At 44.3% G+C, this 24201-nt stretch overlaps 1 protein-coding gene across 3 annotated transcripts in view; it reads left to right on the top strand.

Moving 5' to 3' along the window:
• Nucleotides 1-589: 589 nt before the first annotated feature.
• Nucleotides 590-24201, top strand: part of B3GAT2 (beta-1,3-glucuronyltransferase 2) — a 46251-nt gene continuing 22639 nt past the window's right edge. For 2 of the 3 annotated variants that reach the window (XM_075747438.1, XM_075747437.1), the window contains exon 1: nt 15125-16112. In XM_075747438.1, coding sequence (XP_075603553.1) covers nt 15564-16112 — 549 coding nt within the window. In that variant the 5' untranslated portion in view covers nt 15125-15563. Of the gene's footprint in view, nt 852-15124; nt 16113-24201 lie in introns of those variants that run through there. The other variant, XM_075747439.1, reaches the window with a different exon arrangement.

The following is a 24201-nucleotide window of genomic DNA, read 5'->3' as shown; positions in this document are numbered from 1 at the left end:
CTTCTGCACTGACCTTGGTGTCTGCAGAGTTTCTTACATCTTCTCCCTCCTCTCTCTGGCTGCAAAAGCACTCTCTAACTGTTTTTTCTTTCTTAAATATGTTATCACAGAGGCGCTGATTGGCTTGGCCTTGGCCAGCGGCGGGTCCGTCTAGGAGCCGGCTGGCATTGGCTCTGTCAGACACAGGGGAAGCTTCTAGCAGCTTCTCACAGAAGCCACCCCTGTAGCCCCCCCGCTACCAAAACCTTGCCACGCAAAACCAACACAGAGGTGTAGGAGTCTGTCTGCATTGCCGGATTAATTAACCCATGTAATGCAAATCCCTGTGCAAGCTGCTGCAGGGAGCCTGTTGGTTACCTCTGGGGCATCCTCCGTTGTTGGAGGAAAGAGCAGAGCTACAAGGAGCTGTGGAGTCCTCCAGAGGAGGGAGCTCTTTGACAGGCTCTGCTGGAGTTTGGGGAGAAGAAATTGGGCTTGCCCAGGACACATTTGCCTTTTATTTGTCACACTGGTAGGGCTGCTCCTAAGGTGCAGATACATTTTAAATTTGGGGTTAATAAAATTCTATTGTCCCTTTATGCTCTGCATTAAACAAGAGCACTGGGCACAACTCTGTTTTGAACAGGTTTGATCATGGAACTTCAGGCAAACAAGGCCAGGAAACTGCAAGGGAAAAAGCTTCTCCTTGGGTCCCTTAGGCAGGGTTGTGTGTTTGTCTGAGTGCTCTGCACCCGGGCATCGCCTCTGGGTCACCACCAGTGACAAAGCAAGAGGCAGCACAGCTGGACCTGGTGCTGCAGCCATGTCTGAAGAGCCCGCCTTTGGCCAGGGCTCACTGAAGGAGACAAGAGGTGAGACGCAGGCAAAGCCCTACAAAGCTTTGCATTTTTGTCTTTCAATTATTTACTTTTTTTCCTGTGACTGGGGAAGAGTTGCTCATCAAAGGGATGCAGATAAAGCAATTGGGTCTCCCAGGTTTTTGGGCTGGACCTTGTGCCAGTGCTGTTTAGATTATTCAGGGGGCACCACTTGGGTGATTTAATTCCATGCCAACTTCTGCAAACAGCTCCTGTCAGAAAAGTAACATAACCTCCCCTACACTTACTCTACCTAATCTTTATTTTTTGAAATCTGGAAGGCTGGACAACCTTTATTTGTTTTGTTCTTATTTAATATTTTACATGTTCCTTATATCACTTCAGTGTCTGCTTTTTGTTGTTGTTGTTGTTTTCTCCCAGTTGCAATGTTAAGAAATCAGGCAAGCAAGTTTTATTTCCAGAAGGCTATAAGCAGTTGAAGAAAAGGTTTTAATAATGGAAATGTCTGTTTTATTGCATTGCTGTCTAGAGCAGCAATATCTAGAAGGTATAAAAAGCACGTAGCTCCCTATTGAGGAGAAAAGGTCTGTTTATCACAAAAAAAAATGCTATTTAGCTTTGAAGGAAGTTTCTTAGTTTTCTGTATGAGCATAAAAACCTCTCCTGCTTCCTTTAGCTTTCTAGCTCTGTGCTATAGTCTCTTACTGTCTCTGTTTGTTAGAAATTAGATTATGAATTCTTTGTTACTGGAGCTTCTTTACGTGCAACTAGTGCTGCGAGACCTTCTTCCTGGTGCATTCTGTGTGATTAGCTGTTTCCTGCAAAGAGTTAGCGCACAAATGAGGACCTATGCCTTTATTTACCCTGTAATTGTATGAATTACACAATAGGAATGTTCTACTGAAAGCTTTGGACAAACAGTGGCTGATGCCCTGACCCTGTTAAAGTCAGTGGCAAAGCTACCATCGACTCCCAAACAGTGAAAAATTCACTTAGAAATTCTAACGACTCTTAGCATCTAACCTGACGTTGTGAGCGGGTGAATCTGCATCGGAACGGAGAGTCTGGGCCTGAGTAAAAGGAGTACACCCAGGATTTCAGGTGATGTTTTGCATCTATCACAGAAAAACACTCTGGCATAAGAAGGAGAAGTGTTCAAATTTCTGCATTAAAAAAAAATATAGAAGTGTAAATTTGACATCAGTCACAGAAAGCTGGAAGAACAAGAGGAATCTGAAAATAAGGATGATCATTGCTACGTGATGCATCCAAGTACAGATATTAACTAGCTTTCAAAAGTATTTTTATCTTAACGTTCTGCCTGGGCAAACTTCATTCATGCACACTATAAATACAAGTAGAGGTGAAGACAATGAATTATGAGGAGAGAAAGGAGTAGCAAACCCAGCTCTTAAAATGATATATAATTTAACACTTAATCCTTTAAAGGAATCTGAGAAAGAGAAATGATTCAGACTATACAATAAATAGTGATCTATAAAGGACTAATCTTCTCATGGAATGACTTTGGTGACTGTGACTCCATCTCTACCTTTTAATCCAGCCAGCAACTGTTATACTAGTGAAGTTAATATATTTGTCATATGGAGCTCAGGGTGGAATTTGAAATCACTGTGCTGCACCTGGTCCATGGGGGTCTGTATATTGCATTGTAGGTGAGGTTTTCTGAAAAGTCTACCTAAATATGCATAGCATTATAAAAGCAATACGCATGACTGACCTTCCATGAAGTTCTTTTTTTTTTTTTTCTTTATTAATCACAAAAAAAAACCACAGGAGCAGAGGACAGACTATCTAGACAGGCTAGCTTTATTCACGTTAGCTGGCTTTGAGGAAATGTCTCCAAGAGTATTTTAGGACTTATTCTAAGCAACCTCTGAACTGTTAATGATCATTTCTGAAAATTGCAGGTGGATGGGGAGTCCCAGAGGGCTGGAAAAAAGCAAACAAAATCTATCTTAAGAGCAAGACTAGGAAGAAATCTATGGGACATACAATGATGGATGAGTTTAACTTCAGTACTTGGAAATGCTCTGAACAGTCACTTAATAACTGACAAAACAGACAATAAACAGAGCAAATCACATGATACTATTCTAACAAAATTCCTTAACGTGGTTAGAAATCTAGCAGAAACATGAAGAACCACAGACAGAATTTATATTGACCATACCACAACTTTTGACAATCCCACGCAATGTTCTCAGAAAATGACCCAGATAAAATTACGAGGTGGATGTACAACAGATTGCAAACTACTATTTGAGTTTATCATTCAGTGGGTTACTTAGATGTGATGATACAAGAGGTGGGGCCCCGCAGAAGTTTGTCCTGATCTGTTTGGTTTTGTTCTGCTGCAGAAAAGGATCGGGAAGATAGCGATGGATTGCAATTGAAAGTGGAAAATGTAGCGCTACTGCTAGGCTTTCAAATGCCCTTCTGCAATGCATTAGCAGGTATAAAATATAGGAAGTGGTTCTTTTACTCAGCTTGGCACTAGTGACCTCAGCTGGAATACTGTGTCCATTTTTGGGCCGGGTATTTTTAGAAGAATGTACCTCTATGAATCACACAGCTCAGAGGTGAGCAACGCGAAGGGTAAGAAAGGTGACTTCTGGGGGATGACTGAAAGAATTGACTCTATCTCTTCTAGAAAGAAGATAAGGATGATGTGAGTCTTCATATGCACAAAATATGTACTCTTCCTCCAAAATCAGCAGGAAAACAAGTAGACTCAGTTACTGAGAGCAAAGGTAATTTTGATTAGACATTGTCCTTTTAATTGAAAGGACAATTGAGCATTGGTTACCACAGGCACTACCAGCATCCTCTATGCGGAAAGATTTTACGAGCAGCTGAGGATTGTGTAAATCTGCCCGACTTTGTCTCAAGGATGAGGATTGACTAAATCAGGGCTGCTTATTTTGCCAACTATCTGTAGATTTTTTTGGACAATTTGCCCAGCTAGAAGCCAGCGTGACCTGGGTGAGCTGTTTGGGGGTGGTAGCCTCTGACCAGTTCACAGTTTCCTAGACAGATTTCTCATACAGCGGGTCCATGTCAGCTTCCCCAACCAGAGAAGGACCAGAGCCATTTGGGAAGGAAAGTGTTTGGGAGCAGGCTGTTGCCAGCACCATTTGTCTGCTCAGAGCTCATTTTCTGCTCAAATCTGAGGACTACCTTGAAAACGGGGAAGCCAAGAATAGGTTGTGTGAAATATGAGGGTAGCAGCAGTACACACCTGAATCTGCAGCAGCAGGAGATGACTGAGCAGCTGTTCCTGGTCTCAAGATATCCACGCTGGGGTCCTGGGACACGTGGTGGTCCATGAGCCTGGGGTTCTAGTGGTCCATAACTGACCTACAGATTCGTGATACGGTTATTCCCCATTAAAGATGTGCCAATAAAGCTAGATGGTAGCCTGGGAAATATTCTGAACTTTGGCACTGATCCACTGGTTGAAAATGTGTGGAAATCATTAGATGAAATGACCTCTTGAGGTCATTTTCAACCTTACATTGCAGAGATTTCTGTGAAGTAGTAGAATAATTTCACTCCTCTTTGGAATAACAGCAGGACTAAAAATGGAAGAGCAAATAATAGATAAAAAATGGTATTGTTCCAGTATTCTCTACTGATAGAGCAAGTTCATGAGGCTTTTCTATTTATGCTATACATAGTAGAATGTTAATGCATATTTGGAAGAGCTGGTGTGTTAAACTATGTCATTTGAGAATTATACAGTATCTCATCTTTAGTGAAAACTTCTAGCAAATAGCTAAACTATGTTAAACTGGATTACTTGAGAATTACAAATAGTGCAATTTGAGAGGAAGGTTGTGACAGGTGCAACTACTTGCCTTGTCTTTCCGCAAAGGATGAGATGCCTTATTCTTAAATACCAAAATTGGTCAAGGATTTCTGAAAGAATAATATTCCTTAAAACAATATGATAAACCCAAATCCTTAAAATTCCACCTGCCAGGAAGAAAATAAATGAAAGTTTCCGCACAGGATATCACACTGATATATGCCACATTTCAAGCTGCAGGGCAAGAAATCTGCTGTGGAAAGACCCAGTTTTAATGCTCTGGGACTTCACGTCTCTGAAAACCATGGTATCATTACACTGGCACATAGGGTTGGATAAGGGCGTATTTTTACCTGAGACCTGCTACTTGTGCTTATCAGAGAAGTCCCCTGGCATGCAAACAGCCCTGTTCTGTGAAGGAGAGGACTGATCCAGCTGACGATACGCCCCAAGCGCTATCTGAAGTTACAGGTCTACATGCAAGCCTCAGCTGAGCACGGCAGGGGTGGCCCATCCCTAATGCAGGATGGTGTTTCAATCCAGCCCTAATTATGAAATTGTGGTGTATGCTACCATGTTTCTGTATCCAGCCTTCACCCTTAAAAAGATAAGAGATCAAAATGTTTTAACATGGTGAATAGGAGTGTAAGCTGTTTACATAATCACTGTTTACATTCTGTTAGAGGTGACAAAATCATCAAGAAAAAAAATGTCAGTGTTGATAAAGAGCATATCAGTAAACACCAGATTAAGCAGGACAGAGAGCGCCTTACAGCCCAATTATACATAATTTGCCATGGACATGGTTTGAGAAAGAAATGCACACTATGACTTAGACAAAATTGCTTAGCTTGGCCACATCCTTATTAACAAAACAACAGCGCCTGAGGGCAAATCGTCCTTGAAAAATAACTCCCAGGAATAATAGCATGTCCTCATCCTTTGCCTTGTGATGAAGAAGAGCCCTTTCCTCCCATTCCTGATCCCTTCTAAGGTATGAGGCATGGCCCCTGTCCCTTGGAGAGCCAGGGTCTACACCGCTAAACTGTTACAGCCATTCAGCAGCTCTTTTTTCTCGGATCAATGCAGCGATTTCCTCCTACTTTACAGGCAGAGTACTGCAGATTTGGGAGGCTGCAATACCTCTCCCATCCCTGGTCTGCTGTTTTATCCAACGAGCATTCCTGCATCCTGCCCAAAGTCTTATTCCCACCATTTCCTGCACTCATGCATTGACTGCAAGCACAAAGGCAAATCAAATTGCCTGAGAAGTGAATGTATGAGCCTACCAGCAGTCTAAGGAAAGTGTCTCAGTTGCTGTATTTTATCCCAGCTGTTCATGAAAAATGTGCTTTTTGTTCCCCCACACCTTCAGGAATGATCCTGTGGGGCTTTTTGTTGATTATATTTCAGAGTGACAGTCAGCTTACAACAAGTTTTCGAAATCAGAATATATGAAGAAGAAGGATGATGACTTGTTGTCCATTGTTTTCATGTGATGAAAAGAGGATTTCAGAAAACTTGTATAATTCCATTAAATTAACATGAATACTAATACTGTCAAAAATGACAGCCTAAGAAAGACTGAGAGGTGCAATGTCTTTTCTCATAGCTTAATCTTTCCTAAAAAGATGAACTATGATCCATTGCCTGATGGAGTTTAAAACTAATACTGAGAAAACAAGCTATAATAGGAAAATCATCTTTTAAGGAATATTTGGATGTACTGGAATTACTCAAATTACCATTCCTGTGACAAAATCTCAGAAATCACTGAGCACTTTGTGAGTTCATGGGGAATGGGGGAAATCCTGAAGAACAAGAAGAATCCCAAGAAAGGCAGCCATATTACCACCTTTAGAAAGGAGGGAGTAGAATTATGTACAGAAAACCTGGCTAGGGAACAGTACCATAGAAAAGGACCTATAACAGACAATAAAATTAATTGTACTGTTCCACGTATTATATGGAAGGCATGGGTGGTAAACACTGTCCTTCACGCAGCAGTGTTAAGATCTTGATCAGAGCAATATGACTTCTATTGGAGTCCACATTTTAAGAAACATACAGATGCAATGATAATAATTTTATTTATTATGAATTCAAAAAATAATTTCTAGGAAAAAGTGCTTTTTGTAGCAAAGCAGAGATGAAAGGGAGGTGTCGGTGCTAGCTGTGTAAAAGGTTGCTGTAAACAGGAAAGTCATCCGTTATTCTCCATTTGCACCAAGACGGTAACCTGTGAACATATAGTAACAGTAAGGCTTATGTTAAATATCAGGAGAACTTTCTTACCACCAGGACAGTTAGGTACTACATCAGGAGATGGCTGGATTATCATCATGGGAAATTTAAACAAATGCCTCCTGGCTTGAGATCAATGGTTAGGCTACGTGACCTTTTGTGCCTGGCATTTCTACAATTTGTTTCTTCCTAGCACGTCCCTTGATTTTTAAAGCAATTCAGTTTGTGCCACATTCAAATTCCAGCTGCAAGCTCTTTGTTTTGTTGGCCATATGCTTTTGAACACAGAGCAGTGTGCTGTACTTGACAAGCTGGAAGGCTCCAGGGACATCCTGCTGGAACAACACGGAGAAGAAATACTGGGAAGGTGAGTGAAGAGGGAAGGAGGAATATATTAGCTCTGTGGCTCGGTGGCAGTGCTACAAATACACCAATGGAGAACCAGTTCCTCAGTGTTGTTGAGCCCAGCTAATCACGGGCTGAGTTTGCAAGCTCGGCACAAGGGTACTGTGTAACATGTATATTTACGGTATCATGACCACTGCTAGGGTTTAATGAGAATTTCAGTGTGGGAGGAGACACCATGAACAGATGGAAAGGCAGCAGTAATCCACAAACACGTTGATGAGGCATGCAGGCCAACTGGGTGCTGACCAAGCCCAGCTGTCCCTCTCCCTGGTCTAGTCTATTTTAGAGGAAAAGAAAAAGAGGCAGAGTTTCAAGTAACACTCCCAGAGCATGACTTTCTGGTTGGTGTTGATATAGTGTGACCCTTTTTCCACTGCCTGTCTTATCCATCATGAAGATGTCATCTTCACTGCCTTTGAAGTACCACCATTCACAGCCTGCACTAGGATGCAGCAAACTCCTCTTTCTTTTTGGTAATGGATCTGTATGGGCAAACCTGTCTTGAGGAGAAAAATGTTAGCCTAGGGAGGAGATGCCTGCTCTCCCCTAGCCATGATAAATCCTCAGCTGTTCTGGGGCTGTAAGGTTATTGGACAAAGACCACACCTTTGTACATGTCTTTTTGTATTGCCTGCCTAATGTGTCCTAAAATCTTACACAATTACTATATACAACACATATAATAGTATATGGTAAGGAAATATCCCCAATTTGGCCAGCTAGCTCCCCAAACTGGAGGTCTGGGGAGGCAGGTATATGCTCTAGGTCTTTTAAGTGATCTGCCAGTCTCCAGCTGCTCAGACACTACAGTGCCATAAAACATTCATCATCTCAGAGACCGTAGAATCATAGAATGGTTTGGGTTGGAAGGGACCTCAAAGACCATCTAGTTCCAACCCCCCTGCTACGGGCAGGCATACCCTCCACTGGACCACGTTGCCCAAAGCCCCATCCAACCTGGCCTTCCACACTTCCAGGGAGGGGCATCCACAATTTCTCTGGCCAACCTGTTCCAGTGCCTCACCACCCTCCAGCGAAGAATTTCTTCCTAACATCTAATCTAAATTGACGCTCCTTCAGCTTAAGGCCATTACCCCTTGTCCTATCACTACCTGCCCTGGTAAAAAGTCCCTGTCCAGCTTTCTTGTGGGCCCCTTCAGGTACGGGAAGGCTGCAATAAGGCCTCCTTTTAAGTGCTATACTCCCTATAAATAGCCATAAACTAATCATCTCAGAGATGCACTCTGAGACACGCACTTCAATATGTCTTCATAAAAAACAGAGCCAGTTCCAGCCAGTTATTTCCATGTGGCAAGGGCCAACCCAGAAGTAAATATTGTGTCATGAAAGCAAGTCCCTAGCCAAGACCAAGAAACTTTCCTATCTGCTGGTTCACAATGATGTGAGGTGTCACCCAGCTGCCTTGCAAGACAGTTTGCAAGCCTTGCCATACAACACCCACTTACCATGGTGATTGCCAGCTGTCTCAGTGTCACTGCTGTCAGCCCCGGTGGGGTTTTAGCCAGTGCGATAGTGGACAGTAGATTCACGCAGGGCTGACTTAGTCTTCGGGTAGGGCAAAGCGCGTTTGCAGAGACGTTCGCTTGCATTTGGCAATGCTGGTTTAAGTCCACATCTGGCTATGCTAAAACAATTTATTCTGTCAACAAGACCTCATGTAGGTCTGAAACATAAAGCTGTGGGAGGTTTCTTTATGATTTCAAGAGAAACTGGAGCAGACCGTTTGACTTCTCAAGGACAAAAAAAAAAAAATATCATCAACTTGAGGCTCTTACAAAAAATTGCAACATGATGAAAGAAAACATGTTGTTTATGAGGAATAACTCTGGGGATTAACCTGGAGCTGTTCCTCTTTTGAGGAGATTTCAGTAAGTTGCTGTGTCAGACCTGGAGAAAAGCTTGTATGCCTGAACACTTGGCTGCCTGGGGTTTTTTTACTGTATCATGTAGTCTACTAGAAGATACTGTGTCTCCTTACAAGCTTGCCTGACATATGCTAGGACACTGGTGCTATAACAACATTACCTCATTAATATAACATTACATTACAAACAAAACACAGAATAAAACATTCAACCCTCTTTGTATCAGGACCAAGGGTCAAGTAGACTTTCAACCATCCAGCTTTTAACTTTCATTTTTTTCATACCCTGGGCCTGCTAAAAATATAAGCAAACTGACCGAGTACCAGGACTCAGAGAGAGCTCAAGGGCTTCTGAAATGAGTTATATGACTACAAGGGAGCGGTGGTCAAACAGCCTAAGGATGATCCTCTTCATATTATCTGAAAAATATTATTTAAAAGAAGACTGAAGGCACAAAGGCTGAATCATAAGGCAAATGCTCAAAGAGACCACTTTAAGGTTCAACAGGCAATCTTAATTGTAGTGCTTCCGATCCTTGAATGCCTGAGTTTGCATTTCTGCTAATATTCTTGTAACGTAAGGGGGTTTGTGCATGCAGTTTTCTAGGCTGAAAAGCAAATAAGCACTTTCCCTTCTGTGTAATTGTGTTAGCCCTGAAGGTTATCTCTGGAGATCACATCTTCTGCTCTGCCCCACCAACCTTTACCAGATGAGCACATGCTGTAGTTGTGAGATGTCACCTGAAACGTGGCTCAGCACCAGAGGATACTCACTGACGCAGGTTTCAGAGGTGTTTGTTGGCAGCAGATGTTTGGTGAGAGCGTGGATTTCCATCTGTACCCGTGCCTGGAGGACCTCCCCTGAGCAGGTTGTCCGTTTCCCACCTCTTCCAGTCTTCATCCACCTAAGCCAGCGGCACGGAGGGATAATTGAATCTTTTTAGTGTCCAGGATTCAGCTCTGTGTTTCATACCTATTTTGCCTTACATATAACGCATTTATGTTCAGTTAAAACAATGTTTATTTTCGTGATGGCTTCCATCAATCTATGCATAACCCTGTTCACTCTGCATGTCCCCCTTGCACTATGTCATAGCATGTCACGCCTGCCTCACCCCGCTCCGTCCCTGAGCTGTGGGAGGCAGGTATGACACCTTGCTTGTACCAACCGCCTGTGACCACAGAGGTCCAAATGGGCATTTGCAGCTCTTCTTTCCGGGACTCTGTCACTGGTTGCTATAGTGATAAACAAGTTGGCTTATTAGGAAAAGGAACAAAGCACTAGAGAAAATTATTTCAAAATGGCCTATGTGCATACATAAACATGCAATCTCATTCTTCATTGTCAGCTCGGGCAGCTGGTTGCTTGGTTCTGGAACAGCACAGACCCCGTATACATTATTTTAGCAAACCCAGCCCGGTCTCCACTGCCTGTCTTTTCTGACACATAGCGTCCTGCGTGCGAGTGCAGGGTCCTTCACTTCTGAGTTGGATGATTAAATTTCTTGGGGGCTTCCACAACTGGATAGTGTTGGAATATGTGCTCTCTTAAAGAAAGTGTTAGGTGATCTAATGAGGCTGAAATAAGTCTAAAGGAGCAGAAGAAGACAGAAGAAATTATGCTTTTGCTGCATCCTGTGCTGCTACTTCCTTTTTTTTTTTTTTCTTCTCTTTCTTCGCCTCTTGCTGATGCCGAGATACCTCTATGCAGACACTTAAGGTGGCGGTCTGTGCCTGTCAGATGGTAGCACATTACATTCTCTGTAGGATGCCTGGCTTAAGCATTGGTGTTTTGGGCCTTCACTAATGTATACTAAACCTGTTCTCATTTAAATCCCCAGATACGCAGTGACTCCACTGAGATCCGGCTTGTGCCCTTGAATGTGCAGTAGACAGTGGATGTTCTTTGACACTCCTGTGAGATGGAGCCCCAACCCTCCTTTTTTTTTTTTTTTGCTAATCACAAATTTTGATTGACTGAGCAATGCCAAAAGGTGTAAATTCAAACACTAGAAACTACACTGCATATATTTAATTTAGACAGGCAGGCTAGTCTTCTGCCTGCTACAATTTAAGTCACCTGGTATCTGGTTTTACCCATCACAGAAACCAGGCTGGTGAGCCACCTTTGCATGCCAGAGCTGATTACCCACTTTCAGTTATCACCAGTCACTGCTGTTGAAAGAAAACCACGAAACAGTCCAAAGAAATGAACCATCCTTGGGTTTAATCTATTCAATTACAGCAATGTGAAATAGGAACTATTTCTCCGCAGTATTTTATCCACTAGTTAAAAATAATTGCACATTTTTACGTGTTTATCCAACTGGTTTTACTTCTGCTTCCCGCAGGACTGTAATAGTTCTATCAGCCACAGAACCTACAAAACAATCAATTTTAATAGCCTTTTTTTTTTTCAAATGCCATCTATAACTCCGACCATCTTTCCAATACCTGAAAAATAACAGTCTGTAACATTGTACCTAGCTTGAACAAATCCTGGCGTTCAGAAACTGAGGGAAAATTCAAATGGAGTAAGCAAAAGGCTTGACCAGCTTGTGTCCCCCCACCCCAGGCATGTCCAGCTGAGAGGCTGGCTGGGTCGGCTGGGTGGTAGCAGAAGCCTCTAGACGGAGCTGACTGATGGGTGGGTGACCCCGAGTGGTGAGGGGGAGAAAAGCAAAAAGAACTGAATTGTTTTAGAAAAAGTGGAACGGTACATTTATGGCACAGCTATATGCCATGCCTATCCTTTTCTACAGATGTTGGAAAGTCTGAAACCAGTGAAAAAGGAAGAAACTGGGGCACAGAATTGCTGGCTAGCGTTACAATCCCTTATGACTGTGTCCAGCCAGCGCAAGGCGAAGAGTCTGCTCTGTGCACCAATTTGAAAAAAGCCTCTGTGGTCCTGTAGACAGTGTTCCCAGGGACGAGGTTTCTTCTGTATGTACATGCACATACATGTTGGCACACACATACACACATGCTTTCCAACACTGTTTCAAGCATTCCCCTGCAAGAGCTGGACATCCTCTGCTGGTAAGAAGCACACAAAACTGAAGTGGAGGTAGGTTTTTTTTTTAAAAAAAAAAACACCACAACAACAAACAAATGAAAAATCAGGTGCCAAGTCCTGACACATCTCTGACAAAAAAACTTTGGAGAATGGGGGCAGCAATCAGCAATGCCGTAATAGATGAGCCAAGCAATAAACTCCTGCAAACAAACAATTCTGGACCAGATCCTGAAGGGAGATGCCTGCCCACACACCCTCATACAACCCAGAATATGCACTGTACCGCATATTGTGTGTGAAACCATAGGAACAGCCTGAGTCACACAATGATTGGTACCATCCATCACAAGTTAGAAACTCGTCCTTTGTTTCAGAGTTGCACCTGAGGCCTCAAATCAAATGTGACAATTTTTATAATAACCAGTGCTAAGGTGTTTTGTAGAAAAAACTATCTCTGTAGACAGTTTGTCCCCACAAATGGAGCGGTTATTTGACTGGGGTCTTCCAGTTTCCAAAGGAAGAATATTTTGTTTGGCTTATCAAGAAACAAGAGTTTAATAAATACCATTTGGCTGTATATAGTGCCTTCATTATCTTTTACCTTTCCATCTGAGACAATCTATACCTAAAGCTAACAGAAAATGCTGCTGCATCGTTTGATATCACACCTGATGTACTTGACTCATCACTTCTGAGTCTGTTCTGTGGCACATGAAAACATGTTACAATGGTTCTGGGGTAAAAATATAGTTATTGTGATTTGTTATCAAACAGCCAAGTGTCTCATATCATTATATTACACATCTTGCGTACAGTTAGAAGCGGGAAATACCATGTTAGCAAGTGTACAGAAACATGTAGTTACTCGCTTTCAGGAACACAGTTAAAGAGATGGAAGAACACCAAACAGTTTGTCAAGATACCTCCCTGGTGCTGAGTTAGTGTTTGTGCTCCTTCCTAAACTGCTGCAATTACATTTAGCTATTCTTATTGCTGTCTTTATTAAGATCTTATAGCCATAAACTAGTAAGTAGCCTCTCTAGGCTAAGATTTGCATATAACACGCAAGTCCATTAAAGATAATATTTTGGGATGAAAAATAATCTAAGGATAAAAATAATGTTTTTTTACATCATAATATTTTTTGCTATAAAGAAAGTCAATTAAACATCCATCTGTAACCCTCGGTTTCTAGATTCTGCCCCCATAGGTTTTTAGGGTCCTGACATGGTATCATAGAACATCTAGAAGTGACTATTTTTGAATTAACTTTTCCAAATGACAACTGACTTTCAAATGAGAACAAGCAATAGCTTGTGTGTTGCTTCAATACATATGTTTGCATTATTTGAACGAATTATCTCTGTAAATAGGATTGTACTGTAAATGAGAAAACAATGGCATGTTCAGTCATCAGAGACGGCGTTTAGATGATTGTCCTCTAGATAAACTGCATCAGTACAAAATGAGCAACTGTAATTTCATGTCCAAGATGTTTTTGATTTGGATATATCGAATTATTTATACTCGCTGCATTCTTCCATATTATTTCATTAATCACATAACAACCCTTCCACTCCTTCACTAAACATGCTAACTCTAATTAGCTCTCTGCTACACGGATGTTTCCTCATTTAGATGTTCAGTGCCTGGTCATGTGTCACCCTCACTTTCACATGGATTTCAGCTTACATTACATCACTTCAACGTCCTTTCTGTGTGTGAGCCCTCTGGGTTAATATGTCCTTCTGAATAACAAATTGATTGCAAATAGATATGAATGATACATATACACAGTGTCCACATTATCTGCATTTGTTATACACATGCAAATATGAAGGATGCATATAAAACAGAGACAAAAGCAGTAGTTTAAGCCAAGGAGACTGGTGTGAAGGCACGACCGATTCCTCTAACCCACGCTATTCCTACCAATAAGTCAATGTATCAGTGATGAATCACTATTTCTGATCTCAAATAGTCCTCAAGTTGATGAGACCACCATTTGATCTACACAAGGGTAAATGTTTTAATCAGAGAATTATGGAGAATTCAGTAATTTGTAAATGCTAGTGCTGTGCCTCTATGTTTTTATGCAACATGAAGTTTTAAAAGCATAATTCAAGCTGTAATTGTTTAGTTATGACAGCAGGGAGTGTTGAAAAATGCATCGGAAACTTCCCTGATAAGCAAAGAGTCATACGAGGTTTTAGATCGTGCATTTCATGTGTGTTGTGGCACCTGATGAATGCCTTTTTCTCAACGTAAAGACAGGTGGATTATTATGAAATTCTCATATAAGAATGCTTTTTTGAAAGGAGCTCTCAAGTCTGTCTGATCTATAGGGAAGCAGCACGGTAGAAAACCAGGGAAGATGCGGTTCAGGCGAGCGCAGGCACACCGGGCAGCACACGCTGAGTACCCCGCGGGCCCTGGTGCCCCCGCCGGGGGCAGGGGACGGGCGGGCGACACGGACGGACAGACACCGAGGGAAAACGAGGGGAACCGCACAAAACGGCCACCTTGTTTACAGCTTCGTCCTTCTGCGGAGCTCCAAAATAGTCCTCCTTGAAAAAAAAAACCACCAAAATGCAGCGAGCGGCTGCCCGCCGGTACGAGGGACAAGTACTCCGGGACGCACCCCCTCCGCAGCGGGGCAGCCCAGCCCGTCCCGGCCCGTCGGCGCTGCCCTGGGGAAGGCGTCCCGGCCACAACCGAAGTTGGCACCCGCCGCGGAGAGAAGGAGCCCCCCGCCGCCGCCAGCCGGGCCCCGGCACCGCCCCCCGAGGGCGCCGAGCGCGGAGCTCCGCGGCGCCCGGTGGCGGCAGCCGGAGCGGGGCGGGGCGGGGCGGGAGCCCCCTCGGCCCCCGCCCGCGGGGACCCTCCCTCCCGCCTCCCCGCTCGCCCTCCCCTCCCCGCCCCCGCGCACCGCCAGAGCCGCCCGGGGAAGCGGAGGAGAAGGAGTGTCTCCCCAGAGCCCCCCCACCAAGCCCCAGCCGCGACGGTGCGGCGTCCCCGGCCCGGCCCGGCGATGCTGAGGGAGAAGAAGGAGGAGGAGGAGGAGGAAGGGCGGCCGCTCGCGGAATAGAGGCGCGGCGGGAGCGGGGCCGGGCACCTGCCCCGCCGGGCTGCCGCAGGGCACCGCGGGGCGCCCCGACTCGCCCCGCCGGCGGCCCCCCGCGCCCGTAGGAGGGACCGTCGCCCTCCCCGGCCGCCGCCGTCGTCCGGCCGCCCCGCGGAGGAGCACGGGCGGGCGAAGAGGCAGCCCTGCCGCCCCCCGCGGCCATGTGCTGAGCGCCGCCGCGCCCGTCCATGGGGCGGCGCTGAGGGGCGGCGCGGCGGGAGGGCGCCGGGGGCAGGATGAAGTCCCTGCTCTTCAGCCGCTTCCTCCTGCTGCTGCCCTGGGTGCTCATCGTAATCATCGTGCTGGACATCGACAGCAGCCGGGCGCCGCTGCCCGCCCTGACTCCCCGCGGCGGCGGGGGCGGTAGTGGGGGACCCCGGCCGGCGGCGGCGCGGGCGCCTCCCCAGCGGCGGCCCGAGGCGGCGCTGCCCACCATCTATGCCATCACGCCCACGTACAGCCGCCCGGTGCAGAAGGCCGAGCTCACCCGCCTGGCCAACACCTTCCGGCAGGTGGCGCGGCTCCACTGGATCCTGGTGGAGGACGCGGCGGCGCGCAGCGAGCTGGTGAGCCGCTTCGTGGCGGACGCCGGCCTGCCCTGCACGCACCTCCACGTCCCCACGCCGCGCCGCTACAAGCGGCCGGGGCTGCCCCGTGCCACCGAGCAGCGCAACGCCGGCTTGGCCTGGCTGCGGCAGCGGCACCAGCACCTGCCGCCCCCCCAGCCCGGGGTGCTCTTCTTCGCCGACGACGACAACACCTACAGTCTGGAGCTCTTCCAGGAGGTGCGTGCGGGGCGGGGGGTGGGCGCGGCCGCGACTCTCCGCCGCCGGCCTCCCCTCAGGCGCCCGCCGTTTCCCGCCTCTCGTCCCTTCAGGCACCTGCCGTTTCCCGCCTCCCCTCAGGCGGCCGCCGTTCCCGCCTCTCCTCCCCCCTCAGGGGGCCACCGCTGCCCGTCCCGCTTCGCTGCGCGGAGCCGTGCCCCATCCCCGCTTTGCGGTGCGCTCGATGTCCCTCACCCAGAACCCGGGCGCGGAGAAGTCAAATCTCTTCCCCGGGGCGGGCACCTTGCAGCGCCCGTCCCTCCCCCGGGCTCCCTAGCGCTGCCTGTGTGTGGCCACCCGTCTCCTGATTTTTAAGTTTCTTGTCCCTTCCCCTCCGCACTCCCCCCAACTTTTTACTGCTGTTTTCTCGCTTTCCTGCCGAGCAAGGCGAGTTTGGGGTTTCTCTAAGGGATCCTGTGTTTGTGTTAAAACTCGGATGAAAAGCGCGCTTTGATATTTCTTTTCAGGCTGCGTCCCTCTCCCTGTAGGGCAAGCTCGTATGAGGAGTCGCCATCCTTCACAGCCTTTTTCTTGGGGAGAATGAATTCATCCAGAGCCGGCTCCTTGACGCGGAGTTGCCCAGTCTTTTTGAAGCCTTTCGCTCTTAAAAGCAGCAAATGTATAATGACTAAATACCCTTTGAGGAGTCTCTTTTGTGAAGGGACCTGTTTTTGTCTTTATTGCAAGCCCCTTCGTGAAGCGCTTTGCTCCTTTTCGGTGGGAATTGGCAAGCGCTCGGGGGAGAGGTTATCCAGCTTTCTTTCTGGGTTCCCCCCTGGCAGGAAGGAGAGGTGTTTAATAAGTGGACATAAAACAGCAGAAGAAAGATTATTTACATCTTCCGTAACAGGAGAATAACCTTGGCAGGGAAACGAGGGAGGGAAATGGAAAAGTAGATTGGCAGCAGATAGGGAACATAGAGGACTTCAGACAAATTGCGGTCCATGACTTTTTGCTGGTTAACAGTACAATATTTAGTGGTGTGCACCCAGAATCTGCAGTTCGGAAGCATTGTGCTTCCTCAGATGTTTTGCAGTCAGTAGGTTAAAACGAACATGGTACGCAGAAATGTGAAGCACGTGAAATTCCCTAGAGCAAATTATTTTAGAAATGCTTATGTTCGTTTGTGTTTAGATTCATAATGCATCCCTTTCCATTTCCAGTATGTGGGCAGGTACAGGGTCCCCGCTCAGCAGAGATGCCCTACTTCCTTTCCCCATTTGGCATTCAGCATTGAAGCTGCTAATTTGAAGATCTTTGCCTGGAGGCTAAACCTTTGTCGTAATTGATTTTCTTAAAATCTCCTGGCTGTGCTTAGCGCATTATAATGCAGAGTAATTCCACCTACCGATCTTTGATGTGATGGGAGTGTCCACCTCTGTTCAGGGATGTAAAACTAATCTGCTTCAATCTTAGGGAGTGTGTAAATTGATACAGAAAATACACTTTGCCACAATGAGTAATGTGGGACAAAAGATATTTGGAGACGAATGTGTACTTTCTTTTTTTTTTAGTACAAACATTAGGAACAAGCTAAAGGAACAGTATTGGCAGGCATATCACTTCAGTGGCCCACAGGTACTGAAAGGGAGTTGAGTCAGGTTTATTTTTTTTATCAATTCCTGTGTTATTATTCTAATTGCTGTGAATGGTGAAACAAAAAGTTACAAATTACCTCTCTAATTAGCTAGGAAATGCAGGAAAGCAAGGAGATAAATCCATCTGAAGGGTTAACCTTGAAAATTGCAAGCACAAGGGGCAATCTGTGTTTCCTTTTGCTAACAAGAATGGTAACCTTGGGCATACAGCTCTGCAGTCCTAAGGCTTGTCTTTCACCAGGTTTGAGCTGCTGTGGATGAGGTGTTTATTCTGAGTCCTGTGTTCGAAGGACACGACTGCACGAATGAGTTTTCCCTGTGAAATGCAGTGGCTGGAAAGCTCTGTTACAGGAGCAGAGAAGGAGCTTTTGCTTCAGTTACCACTGCAAGTTCCCATGACTGTTTTCTGGGGTCACTAACAAGCTGTATGCAAGGTCTCTGGGATGCTGCTGGTAGTAACACGGGGAATGCCTTGTGGACCTGGCAAAGTTAACAGAAGTCCCTTGGCAGGCTTTGCCAAGGGGATGTGCCTTTATGAGGAGCAGGAGGTTGTGTTTGGAGAGAGCCAGTAGTCTTGTTTTCAGTTGAGACACTGTTTGAGGGTTGGTTTTGGGTTTTTTTCCCTGTTAAAAACACTTCTCTGTCTTTATGGATTCTGGCCTGGCAGCTCTGTAGTAAATCCCGATCTCTCCTTCAGGAATTGATTGATTTGTGAGGGTAAACCATGCTCGTCTTCTCCAAGCATGAAGATAACAGCTTCAGAACACATCGTGTGGAGATGAAATCTGGTAATAATTCCTGTCATGAAAGTGGCAGTAACGATACCTGAGAGGGAGTTTTTTTCAGTTTGTTACCCTGTCTGGAACAATTCTCCAGACCTGCGGTCGTGTAATCCCAAAGGAAGTCTGATAAACTGTAGTCTGCTCACTGGGAAGGGTAGTATAAATGTAGAGGGATGAGACAGGAGCTCTGAATTTTTGATCCTACTACCATCCTCTGCTGACTGGGTGACCTTCAGCATGTCACTGACATGGGCCTGGGGACATGTGGGTCCCAAACTGCCAGCAGCAATGTCTCCTAGCATCTGCCTGCAAGCAGTTATGTACATTTGCTGGCTTGTGAAACAGTAGGTCTGTTCTCTTTGTAATGGCTTTTTTCTGAGTCAAAGTTGGTTTCAGTAACAGCAGTGAGGGCTTGGGGGAGTTGGGAACCAGCGCTAGTTAGGACTGTAAAACCAACATGAGAGAAGCATTGGTGTTAGGGATGCGTTTCGCTCAGAATTTGAAAAAGCATTACTATGGAGCAGAAGGCGTGCCAGGGACCTGCACGCCAGTGAAAGATACTGTTTAAGGTAGATCCTTTGCTGTGGGTTTCCCTTGTGCCCTCACAGCTTTTTTAACAAAGCAAAATCAGCAAAGGCTTTACTGTGAGCGGAGGTGTATAAACCATAAGGGCATGATCAAAAAGGAGTGTGCTTTGACATGAGATGCCGTGGGATACTTCTGAGAGCTTTTGATGAGGAAATTCTAATCTCTGTCCAAAGTACTTCCATCTGGTACTTATACGAGCGAGTACCTTATATTTGATATGGAGTGATCTGGGCCCAATAGACCTGGGCAAAATGTGTTTCATGGAAATCAGGAAAAAAACAAACCCAGCTTACAGTAGTGTTTTGCTGGAAAATGTCACCATTTGTAGTAAATCTGGAAGCCTCTGGTGCTGTTTATAATTGTCTCTTTTCCTAAGACATATGATCGCATGTGGGTACATAGCTTAATTTTTGAGTAGCAAAACTATGTCCTCAAAGTCAAACTGGGCAGGGTCTGCGCAGGTTTAGTTGTCATTTCTAGAATAAGGTGGAGAGCCTGGTTTGTCTTTCTGCTGCTACAGTCTATTCAGCATTGGCTCAGCTGAGCATTTTGTTTGAAAAGGCTCTTACCTTCCCTGGTAAGGCTTCAGGGAAAGGACCGTTGGTTCAGTGATTGTGAAATTCTTTAGAGTGCTAAGTGGGGCTGCAGCAACGATGAAGAAATATTTCCAGGAGCGGAGGTGTGGCTCCCAGCTCTTTCCACATGAGAGTATAATGGTGGTCAGGTGAAAAATCATGCTTTTACTTAATTGCTGGTGGTTCTGGAATATTGTATTTTGTCATTTATTATTTTGGGATTCAGACCTTGAAAATAATTTATATTTTTTCTGCTCAGATATGATCTTTTCACCTGGAGGGGTCCATCTGTATCTCTCCATCAAAAAGAACAGCCTGCTTTCTGAAAATATCTTTTATTAGTTGAACATCAGCCTGCGTTTGTAACAAAGCTGCTGAGAGGCCTAAAATCCCAACTACTGTATTTGATATGCTTTACAGATGTTTCTACATGAATCATTATAACTTCTATTTTTTACTATAGGCTGTTCTTTTTGGAGTGACTCTGTTATAGTTCCTGTTGTATTTGTGCTTCATCTTATTCCTGAATTCACATTACTATAATATTGTGACTGATGCCTAGCAACTGCTGATTTTATATTTTTAGACTTCCAGAAAGAAAACCTTAGATAAAGCTGGCATTCCACTTTCATAGACAGATTTTAAAAACAAGATTAGCCTAACCACTGGAAACCAAAGATAGACGTAGCTAAGTTCCGCTTCCCTTAACTCGTTACATCCTTCACGTATTTCTGTGTCTCGGTCATTTTCTCTGCCCTTTCCGTACTTCGAGTAGTTGGCCAAATGCCACCACTTCCTTGGTCCATGTATGGTTATGTATGCAAGTTGGAGAAATTAGTGTTGGAGGTCCACTCTGCCCTTGATTGTGCAGACTCCCCTGAAACCTTTGAGGGTGAGGGGTGAGCTGCCTAAGGAGTACAAAGAACAGGAGTAGAGGTCTTCAACATATTTGAGAAAGTGAGCTTTCTGCATTCAGAAACGCATTGATTTTTAGAGATTCCTGTCTAGGCTATCTATGTCTGTCACCTTTGCTTCTGTTTTGCTCGGATACCTAAACTCAAATGTACGTGAAATTAAAATGCTCACATCTATGATCTCCCTCACTGCCACCCCTAGCCCTTTGGTCATTGGTGTCTGAAATTTCATAGCAAGAATTGCTAGGTGCCTAGAGCGTGCAAGTATGGCATATACCACTATCTTGTCTGAGTGTGAGTTGAAGATTTGCAGACTGGGTCTCCTTAGAGGAACCCACACTATAAAGTGCAATCCAAATGCAGCCTTGAAGCATGGAGGTCAAAGTAAATCACAGCATTAATTGTAATTTCTAAGGGGGGGGGGAAACCCCCACCAAACCCCAAACTTTTATTTAATAGCTTAGCAGTTAGCCCTGTTGCCCACTTGGTTGGAGACCAGAATTCAATTTGCTATAGCTGGTGCCTGCACAAGAATGCCCTGACTATGATGGTACAGTTGAAGCTGGAAAGGAGGAAGAAGAGAGAGCTCAACCCTTTTCTCTTGAAATTGAGGTAGTCTTTACAGGTAAACTCAAGATTCATGGAGGCACAGAGAGAATCTGATCAGGGAAGAGGACAGTAAGTTGGATTGCTCTTCATGGAAATAACTTAAAATTGACAAATTAATTAAACAAATTAAACAAAACTTCTGTAATATTTTTAACATGTACTATTGTTTTATGTAGTGGCCTAAATTGCTCAAGTAGGATCATCTTCAAATCAGACACATGGGAGCAAAGATTCATGAAGAACAGAGGAAAAAAGAGGAAACATTTTGTCTTGGCTAATGGACGTGACCTCCTCATTGAAGATTAGGGCTATCCAATTCTGGTAATTTTCATAGTGGCACTGTAGAGCAGAGGGCAAGTTGTGTGAGTGATTCAAACTGAAAACATTTTCTTATGCCCCTGCCCTTCACTCTCCCAAAAGGTATGCGTGAAGGTAGCAGCTATTCTAATGGCTGTTAACAGTTCATAACCTGAAAAAATAAATCCTTGTTATTAATAATAGAACATAAATACTTGCAGGCATTGTAAGTCACACAGGCTTCAGTTTTCCCATGATCATCTTTGTAAAATATTTTAAGAGCAACTCAAAAAAGACATTACAGAAAAGGTGAATATTTACTATTTATTCCAACTTTGACTAGGGAAGGGTTAGTGTACCTTCGATAGCTTAATACAGTGTATAAAGATTAGGACAGTAGAAGTTAAATTCTGTGTATTTTTTAATGGGTATATTTATGCAAAAGATTTAAAAGTAGTATAAGTGAATCTATTTATCTTTGAAAACATGGACATCTTTTGTTACATCTCTTGGAGCTGGTTGAAAAAAAAATTTGCTATGGTCTTAAAAATAACATTTGGTAGTCTAGACAGGATTAAATATTAGCTGGCTGTCATTAGTTATTTTCTTCATAATAAAAAAGATCTAAATATGAGTTAGCAGTGCATTAAATACCTTTCCAGTATATAAATGATTTAAGAATACATGACAGATTTTAAATGCACACTGACATTCCGCTTGCACATAGACATGTAATACCTATGCCAAAGAGGTTGGATTAGAAAAGACTGGTAGAGAAACAATAAAGTAGCTTAAAAATGAGAGGAAACAGTGACAAAAAAGCTATTTGAAACAGATTTATCAAGTGAGGGACTGGGTTACAAAGTACCAAGCACTGTCTGTTTCTGTACTTTAACAGCAGTCTTTTTCGTTTTACCTGTGAAACTGATACTGTTACTATGAAATTAATTACGAATGGTCAGCAGCTCTTCAGAGGTACAGTGAACACCACCGAGTAGAATAACAGAAAGTAGGATGAGAAAAAGAGTAAGTAGAAGGTCCAAAAGGAAAACATGAATAGCAAATGTTTTGGAAGTCTTCCCAATCCAGAGAAATAAGCTCCTAACTGCATTAGTTAAATTTAGTACAGTTTTCTCCTGTAGGGAAGCAATATCGACATTTGTGCCCAAGGATGCTGGTATAATTTAGAAGCATTAATCATTGTATCTGATATGTAAAATGTTGTTTGAGAGAAGGGGGAATGAATCTATCCTCCCTCTGCAGTGTAGGTTGTGTATGAAACAGCAGAGGACATTTAAGGCAGATGTTTGGAAAAAAGCTTTCTAATAGTGAGGAGGGTGAAGCCCTAAATCAAATCACCTGTGAGGGTTGCAGAGCAGGCTAGATCAATGATGGACAATTTTTCTGATTTGTAGACCTTTCCTACAAGTTTTCCCATGGAGACTTACCCTTTACAGTCAAGTTTACCGACAGCAGACTTTCTTTTTGAAGTTACTATCCCCTTAGTGTCACAGTTGCTGAACCAGAAAAACCACTGGCACAGATTTTCTATGACTCAGTACCTCCTTTGAAGTAATGGTACATAGGGGCAGAAGCTCCATTTAATGCCTAAGTAGACGGGCGTAGCATCGTTGCAGCTGAGCTATCCCTCTGACTTGTAGTGCAGTCACGTAAGATTTGTTGAAGCAGAATTTGGCTTTAAATGACCTGTGAGTAAAGCAGGATGCCTGTCTGAGAACTGATAGGGAACCTGGCTGTTCTCATGCTTCAACCCGTAACATTTTCCCCTCTGGAAGAGTTGTAGTGAAGGAGCTCTAGATCCTGTCTTTGGTAATAATAAATCAGAATTTTTCCATAGAAATGTGCTTGAGTCTTGCTGGGGGAGGCGAGCCTGAGTGATAACCTGTAGCCTGACCAGTACAGATTACAAATTATACAGGGGTTGAAGTTATAGAGGATGGGGAGAAAAAAAAGCTTACTGTGTGTGGCAGCCAGGCTTGCATTTGGTGAGAGCTTTGAATGCTGAATAGAAACGCATCAACATCATGCTGCAAAAAACTAGGATGGTTGTTCCAGCCTGGAAGCCTTTTCACTGTAGGAAGTATGGCCGTATTTCCTTCTGTCTGTCATTGCCTTCATTTCCCTTGGGCGTTTATATTTTGTTACTGGCTTGGTATCTTCCCTATCCATCAGTCCAGCACATTCCATTAAGCGGCTTTTCTTGATTGACTAATGAGATGCTATTTTTGGCAATGCTTTTATCACTATCTCTTTTACTGCTTGGCTACATTTTCTGCACTTTCACTTGTTATTCTTTAGTGGTTCCTCCATTGCTACTGTATTTACTGTTATTTGCCCATCACCTCACTGGGATTTCTTTGGCCAGTTGTTACTCCTTGCTCCTGTCATTTCCTTGCCCGCTCCTTCCCAGTTGTGTGTGTGTCCCCCCCACTTCATTTCGGTTTGTTCTACCAGCTTACAGTCCTTTTTCTCATCTTTACCCATCCAGTACATCACTCTTCTCCTATGCCCAAGACCCTCTTTCAAATAATCAAAAAGTAAATAGAGGGCAAAAGCATTTCCAGAGGGAGATTCATCCTGCCTTCAGATAGCTGTCTAAAGGCCAGGCAGGATGAATCGTGCCAGTAGGTTCCTATCTGTTTATTAACTATAGAAGTCTAACTAGG

The sequence above is a fragment of the Balearica regulorum genome, chromosome 3 (genome assembly GCF_011004875.1).
Source record: "Balearica regulorum gibbericeps isolate bBalReg1 chromosome 3, bBalReg1.pri, whole genome shotgun sequence".
Taxonomy (NCBI): Eukaryota; Metazoa; Chordata; class Aves; order Gruiformes; family Gruidae; genus Balearica; species Balearica regulorum.
Note: the sequence above shows the minus strand (reverse complement) of the source record. Positions and strands in the feature narration are given on the sequence as shown.